Here is a 7,606-nt window from a genome sequence, read left to right as displayed (position 1 = left end):
CTTCTTCCCTTCCTCCCTTCCCTTTTCTTTCCTTCCTTGGTTCCCGTCTCCTACTGTGTGTCTCTCTAGCTTATTTTCTGTCTTGATGTATCTACAGCTTGCACATAGGGTGTCATCCACTCTCCACAGATGCTTAACTACATCTGCATCCTCGTGGCAGGTGAGGCACTATCACTAGTATCTCATTTGCCAGAGAATGTGCTGTTCTCAGTGTGCCGGAAGGTGTTCAGACCTCATAGAAGTTATGGCAGTTCTTGAAATTGCCTCTGATATAATGAAAAAAGGGTATTTCTTCAGCTTTGATCTGTCTTCCCTCACCTCCTGGTTCTCTCACCTCAGAGGCCTTAGAGAAGCCTGCCTAGCTTTCCTGCCTGCTCTTATTCATTTCAGCATTAATTTAGGAGTTTACTCATAAGTTAGTTTTGCGTATGATGTGCTCTGATGCGCGCAACTGTTCTGGAAATTTTTCTTCCCCCAAAGAAGCTGTGTTGATGACTGGCTGCAGGCACAGTGGCAGGATGTCTTTTATATTAAGCAGACTTTTATAGAGATGAGTCTGATAACTAGTAGTGGAGATACCTGGATAGGTGAGGGATAGGGGCACACTGTACTTCTACAGACTGGAATCTGCAGATATGCCTGGTTCACGGCTTGTTTGCTCTGAGTTGATTTGTTAGCCCAAGTGATGTCTAGAGGGTGCAGGGCTGATGCAGGCAGATGCTTATTACACTTGGCATTTAAAAAAGAGCTTGACGTCCAATGTCCAGAGAATGAAGGAAAATACAAGGCATGAGGCTTTTACTTGGGGCCTCTTCCATGCCACATGGTTTGGTTTCCCCAAAGCTTCTATTTAACTCTATAAAAACCAACTGGGTGCAGACAAGATATGAAAACAGTTTTTTGTTCCCTAGGGTATCAACCCATCATCATCGCACATTGCCTGTTTTTCAACAAAAGCACAACCTGAAGATTCAGCTCCCATCTCTGTTCACTGGTGACAGGCAGCCCAGTTCTGGTTGTACAGCCAGTCCATAACCCAGTTCTTGCTATCATATGGCTGTGGGCAAGATTAGTTCTGAGCTGGCCATATCTGGAACACGTATGATAGTCATTTCCTTATTCCTTACAGAAATGAGAAAATATTATTTGTAAAAATACTTTTATTTGCCTGATGTAATTGTCATCTTGGAGGATTACTGCAGAATAAGCTCACCCTTTCTAGTTCTTTCTGAACTCTGGTTGGCTGGTTCAACTCAACTGTTCTGCCTAAACTCCTCTCCAAGATGACTGATGTGAACTAACTTCTTTCAGCTCCTCACTGAACTGTTTAATAAAAAAAAGAACCAAATTGGATGAACGCTATGGTACAATTTCTTTTTCATGTAAAGATTGTTTCATTGTTCATTTACTGTCTTTCAAACGTAATGTTTTAATTCATCTTAACACCTAAAAGTCAGTTTTCAGGTAAATTCAAAGTTTTCATTTTTCTGAGATCCTTAGGCTAGCAAATGATTAAAGATCTAAATCATAGGAACCAGAAGTTTTGTGCATGTGTAAATAGTATGGTCTTTCTGTGGACAAGCTTAACTCTGGGCATTGTCCATAAGGCCCCAGATTACTTCCTGAGTGTGGCCAGTGTACCTGAAGTGGGCAGGTGGACATGTCCAAATGCTAAGGCAGCACTTGCCACAGGTACTGTGAGCCCCAGTGACATGGTCTCTTTGTGTGCATCCTCACAGAGACCTGCAGAGCATGTGGCTTCTTTAATGTCCTAGGACGAGATGGCCTCTGATTGTCCCCTGTACTCTCACTGCACAGCTCCTATGTGGGTGAGGTGATATGTTGCCTTCATACCCCGTAGTCCCAGTAAAGGATGACTTAATCCCAAAATGTACTTTCTGCAGAGCAACAGCCTTGCCCTTTGACTTGTAAACTCATTTTAGTCTCCTCTTCTGTCATTTGTTTTTCATTATATCTGATAAGTTTCTATAAACAAGGTGATGTCATCCTCAGGTCAATTAACCACAATCCCATTGGTTTTGAAAGAGTCTCTTGCCTTCAAGGAAGAAAGTAGACAGGTGGGACAGTGTTCTTGGTAAGACATTGTCCTTGTAAAGGTTATACCACAGGGCATATATTTCAGGGTAACCTGAAAGGTCACTTGAGCCACCTTGTTATATACAAACGCATGTCCCAGGCTTGGGCCAGGTCCAGCATCTAGGGATGTGGGCAGCTGAGGGTCTAGCTTTGGACTCGTTGTGTCCTGTGTAAAGTATTACAGGATCCCCTGTGTACAGCATCCTGTTGTCCCTTGAAAGCAAGCCTCTTGGGACACATGCTCTTCCCCCTCTATGGCACACACCAGCTGTGGGTTCTTTGCTCCCTTGCACAGTGCAACCCATGGGAAGTTCAGCCAGCCAGGTACCCTGCACTGTGATGGTGTCTCAGATCTCTTGTGCCCTAGATATCTGGTTCTTGGATTTAGCTTACAAACATGGCCAAAAATAGTGACTGATTTATATGGTCACTAGCTTGATGAGCAAATGACAAAGTTTCTGAATTTCCTAAAGGAAGACACTGGGAGTACTTGTTTTCTGATTGTTCCTGTCCTGGAGTCCTTCCTATCTCATGGTCTGTCCTATGATTCTAGGTATATAATAAGGCTGTGGTGGATAATAGAGCCTGGCAGCTGTCAAAGGGGCTGCTCTGGACTCGGGGATAGATGCTGAATTAAATAAACCCTTTGCCCGAGGGGCACCCTGCTTTATCTTCTCTTGAGATCTGGGACTCTCTGAAAGACAGATTTTCACAGTATAGGGGTGAAAACCCAAGTTCTGCCAGGAATGGAAAGCTGCATTCTCAAATTTGGGGGCACCCATTAGAGGGCGGTGACAGGAAGCACTAAAGGAGTTAGTAAGCTGCTGCTAACCGGGGCTGGGGGTGGGGGGGGGTGATACTTCCTGTGAACCTGATCAGAATCCAAGGCCTGAAGGTGCATGGGATCCTACTTCTCCCTCTCCCAGTCTGTGGGGGAAGCCAAAGGGCTTCCGGTTCAAAGTCTCTGAGGACAATTGGAGGGAAAGGCAGTGCCTGAGTGGGGTTAGGGCATTGAGGGCGGGACCGTTTACAAGGCTCCACCCACCTTTCCCTTCGCACCTCCTTAAAATTCCCCAATTCAACCTACCTGAAGCCAGTCTGAGAAGACCACAGCACCAGCACCATGCCTATGACACTGGGCTACTGGAACACCCGCGGGGTGAGGGCGGGATCCGCCTGGAGGGTGGGACTAGGACTCAGGGGGGAAGTTCAAAGCGATCTGGGCTAGCAGAGGGGATACTCTTAGCACCCTGGAGCTCACAAACGTGGGAGGCTGCAGGTGTGAAGGGGAGGGCGTGTGTGAGTGCTTGTGTACACACCACCGCGCAGGGTGGCTGTGTTTGTGGAGGGCGAGAGGATACATCTGAGAAGATGAAGTCATTCAGTAAAGGTCCCACCTTTTCTAACTTGTGTGACCATCTCTCCCAGCTGACTCACCCGATCCGCCTGCTCCTGGAATACACAGATTCAAGCTATGAGGAGAAGAGATATGTCATGGGGGATGGTAATGACACCTTCCTGGTCAGACACCTGTTTTCCCAGCCCCTAATTCCTCAGCTCTGTGGACCTCCTACAGCTGGAGGAGGAAGGAGCCTGCTCCTTCTAGGAACCTCTTGAGGGTGCAGTTTGGTTTTCTATGCACTGGGAAGGGCCAGGTGTGGGAGCTTGTTTTTAAATCGAGCACTAGAAAGGCAGAGAGACAGGTGGATCTCTGAGTTTGAGGTCAGCCAGGTCTATACATACAGTTTCTGGAAAGCCTTGGTTACATAATTGAGAGATCTTGCCTCAAACATCAATAGCGAGACTGGAGTTCCTGGCCCACCTGCATTTATAATTGGGCTGGGTTCATTTTGGGGGTCCCACTGGCTCCCCTTCTTTATCACCTCTCTCCTTTATCTTGAGAGTGACTTAGTGCGAGATGTTACAGTTCTCCTTCCTCAGGGTATCTTGCTCCTGACTCCTTGGGGTGGGTCAGTGAGATTGGAGTGTCAGACACAGCCTCACTGATATCCTTTCAAATCCTCTTGTCCATCACAGCCCCTAACTTTGACAGAAGTCAGTGGCTGAGTGAGAAATTCAATCTTGGCCTGGACTTTCCCAATGTAAGTGCAGGGGAGGGAAGGGGAGGGGAGGGGAGGGGAGGGGAGGTTTGGGGAAGGCATGGTGTTCTCATCTCATCTCCTGACCTGACTGAGGGTTGGGGATCAGTGTTTCTGCTCTCCTGCTCCATCCCTGCTGGGTGCACAGTGTTCTGTGATGGGCTGTGTCCCAGCTCTCCCATTCAGTGCACACTGTGCCCATGGAGGGCTTCCCATGGCAGGCACACTGAGTGTCAGGCCTCATGTCTGCTCTCACCCAGGGAAGGGATGGAGGGACCTCATATCCCATCTGACCATCCCTGCTTGTCCATCCAGCTGCCCTATTTAATTGATGGGTCACACAAGATCACGCAGAGCAATGCCATCCTGCACTACCTTGCTCGAAAGCACAACCTGTGTGAGTGGGGCTGGCCGCAGGGTGGGGGATGGTAGATAATCTCCTCGGCTTGGCTGGGTTGGGATACTGAGTGTTCTGTGTGTGCTGCAGGTGGCGAGACAGAGGAGGAGAGGATCCGTGCAGACATTGTGGAGAACCAGGTCATGGACACCCGCATACAACTCGTGATAGTCTGCTGCAGTCCCGATTTCGTGAGTGGCCAGTGGGTGGAGCAGACAGGGTTGGAAGCAGGAGTTAAAGTCTTGCATTCAGATCTGTAGCATCCTCCTTCAGTAATGAGCCATATTACTGATTCTCCAAGCTTTTCGATCTTACCAACAGAACGACTTTCGATACCATAGTGATCTCTCACATCAACATGGAAAGTATTACTACTTGTCTAAGCATCCTAGATACAGTTGAGATTCTAGTGTGAGCAGTCTAATCTTAGACATTCAATGTAGAGTTAAAATCCCTGCCATGTATGTCCTGTGACCACTTCCGTGTGTCATCTAAGCTAGTGTTCACACTAACAATTTTCTTCTTAAAACCCAGACTCAAAAGATGAAGTAGAGGCCAGGGAGATGGTTCAGAGGGTAAAAGTCTTTGATGTGCAAGCATGAAGACTTGATTATAGATCCTCAGTACCCCACATTAAAAAACAAACCAACAAGGGTGTACCTTGGAGCACCATGGGAAAAGAAACAGGAGGATGTCTGTGCTTGCTAGCCAATCAATCTAGCCAGTCTGCGCGCTCCAGGTTCGGTGACAGACACTGTCACAAAAAATGTAGGTAGAGAGTGGTTGAGAAAGACACTGGGTAGCAGGCTTTAGCTTCCACAAATGCACACACAGGTAGGCACGCCTACATATATACCCCTCCCCCAACACATTATGAAGATAGGATGCACAGGCTTAGGAGTGGCATGCAAGATGGACTCATCCATGTACCCAGCACTTCCCAAACATGCCCTCTTTGGCACCGGTAGAAGTCAGGACACCTTCCTAGTAGGCAGCTCAGGGTCAGCCAGAAGATCTTTGACCTTTCTTCTTTTCAATATTAGTGTTTGCTCTTCAAATATTAGTTGCATGCTGTTCAAATATCTAAATTGTTCTTATCCATCCATTTCCCCTGCTCCCACCCCAAAGCCAGTATAACTTTGTCTTTTCCTGGGGTCTTTAGGTCCTTTGTTTCTGTGGTTCCGTTGGATCTCTGGGACCATAACATGCACGATGATACTTAGGAAGACCTGGGTGTGTCTCATAGCAGCTAGGTACCAGTGGTGACAGATCCAAGGGCAGTGGAGCACTCCTGTCTGTCTTCCAGTCACCTCTGATAGATGAGGTCTGCTGCTAAGGAAATGGTGGTGAGGCTCAGGAGCCTAGCCCTTCAAGGCCAGCAGCCTCTCTGCCAGAGATCCTATGACAAAAGGTGGTGACAGCCAGCTGTTCTCTACCTCAGGAGAAGCAGAAGCCAGAGTTCTTGAAGGCCATCCCTGAGAAAATGAAGCTCTACTCTGAGTTCCTGGGCAAGAGGCCATGGTTTGCAGGGGACAAGGTAAAGGGAGGGGGGGGGAGGAGGAGCTGCCATCCTTCCCAGGTGTCAGATTCCAGAGCGCTCACCCTTGGCTTCCTGCAGGTCACCTATGTGGATTTCCTTGCTTATGACATTCTTGACCAGTACCGTATGTTTGAGCCCAAGTGCCTGGACGCCTTCCCAAACCTGAAGGACTTCCTGACCCGCTTCGAGGTGATGCCCTGATCCCGCTTCCTCTCCGTTGTTTTCTTTCTCACTTTCTTCTGAAAGGTTATCTTTCTGCCAGTGAAATGAGTCAATTCAAGACAGATTAGAGCATATAAAAGCAGCTTTATCAGGAAAACACCCTCGGGCCGTTGCGTTCACTGATCCCAAGGAATGAGGCCAGGGAAGTCACCATGGAAAGGGAGATAGAGCATAAGGGGAAGGGAAAGAGAGAAAGTGCATGGGAAGAGATTCTGAGGGAAGGGCAGCCCAACCCCTGGGCTGGCAAGTTCAGGGTAGAGGTCAGGGTATGCCAGGTAGGGACTGAGGGATGCTGGGAGAACCTGGAGGCCAGGTCTGCTTTGGTGTGTAGAGTATACACCTCAGCTGTTTTTCCCTGGTCTCAATCCCTACACCTTTCATAGTGCCTTTCTAGTTCTGAGACTAAAGGAAAAACAACTTAGTTTTTTGTTTTTGTTTTTTGTTTGTTTGTTTGTTTGTTCGTTGAGATTTCTGTAAATGTATCCAACAATATTTATCACTTCAAAATCTCAAAATGTGTGTGTGTGTGTGGCGAGGGCAGTGGGGAAATAAATCAGCAGAGAGCTGTAGAATCCCACTCTGTGAGAGGCATATGATATTCCTCTTGGTTGCTGAACTCAGCCTATACCGCACTACACAACAATCTTGGGTCATCTACACAAATCTGGGAATCAGATTAGTGTAGATCCAAAGGCTTTTCTACCTTCAATCTGTTGACCTTGCTCACTAACCATCAAGATGCACTTTCCCTATTAGTTCTCATTGGCTCTGGCTCTGGCCCAGGCTTGGTACCTTTGGGGACTGTGCAGGAGGTGGCATGGCTCCCCAGCATGTGTATGGTCACTGGTGGATGCCTTTGCATCCCCTGAAATTGTCTGTGTATTCTCCACCTTGATGTATGGCTTATAACAGGACAAGCAGTCTCAAGGAATGGTCTCTGTGTTTGGGGTGGAGAGGGGTGCAGCCAGGGTGGGGTGAGATTATACTTGGGAACCATGGGAAGAATTGTTAACTCTGCTCTCAGGAAATAGATTAGAATCCTGTTCAGCTTTTCTTTGTGGCCTGTTCTCTTGATGTCTCCTTTTATTGAGGATTTGCTGAGTCACTGGGTTCAGCCTGTCTTCCTGGTTTCTTTTTCTCCCTTCTCTGTTGGTAAATACAAAGTGTTTCTCAGTAGAATGTCTCTTGGGGGGGAGAGAGAGAGAGAGAGAGAGAGAGAGAGAGAGAGAGAGAGAGAGAGAGAGAGAGAGA

At 47.6% G+C, this 7,606-nt stretch overlaps 1 protein-coding gene across 2 annotated transcripts in view; it reads left to right on the top strand.

Annotated features, from left to right (window-relative positions):
• Positions 1 to 3,205: 3,205 nt before the first annotated feature.
• Positions 3,206 to 7,606, top strand: part of LOC110320064 (glutathione S-transferase Mu 3) — a 5,305-nt gene continuing 904 nt past the window's right edge. Inside the window, exons 1-7 of one of the 2 annotated variants that reach the window (XM_021195948.2) lie at positions 3,206 to 3,256; positions 3,526 to 3,601; positions 4,135 to 4,199; positions 4,512 to 4,593; positions 4,684 to 4,784; positions 6,035 to 6,130; positions 6,212 to 6,322. In XM_021195948.2, coding sequence (XP_021051607.1) covers positions 3,221 to 3,256; positions 3,526 to 3,601; positions 4,135 to 4,199; positions 4,512 to 4,593; positions 4,684 to 4,784; positions 6,035 to 6,130; positions 6,212 to 6,322 — 567 coding nt within the window. In that variant the 5' untranslated portion in view covers positions 3,206 to 3,220. The remainder of the gene's footprint in view (positions 3,257 to 3,525; positions 3,602 to 4,134; positions 4,200 to 4,511; positions 4,594 to 4,683; positions 4,785 to 6,034; positions 6,131 to 6,211; positions 6,323 to 7,606) is intronic. The other variant, XM_029537250.1, reaches the window with a different exon arrangement.

This window comes from Mus pahari, chromosome 4, assembly GCF_900095145.1.
Source record: "Mus pahari chromosome 4, PAHARI_EIJ_v1.1, whole genome shotgun sequence".
NCBI classification, from domain to species: domain Eukaryota; kingdom Metazoa; phylum Chordata; class Mammalia; order Rodentia; family Muridae; genus Mus; species Mus pahari.
This window is presented reverse-complemented; position numbering and strand designations above follow the sequence as displayed.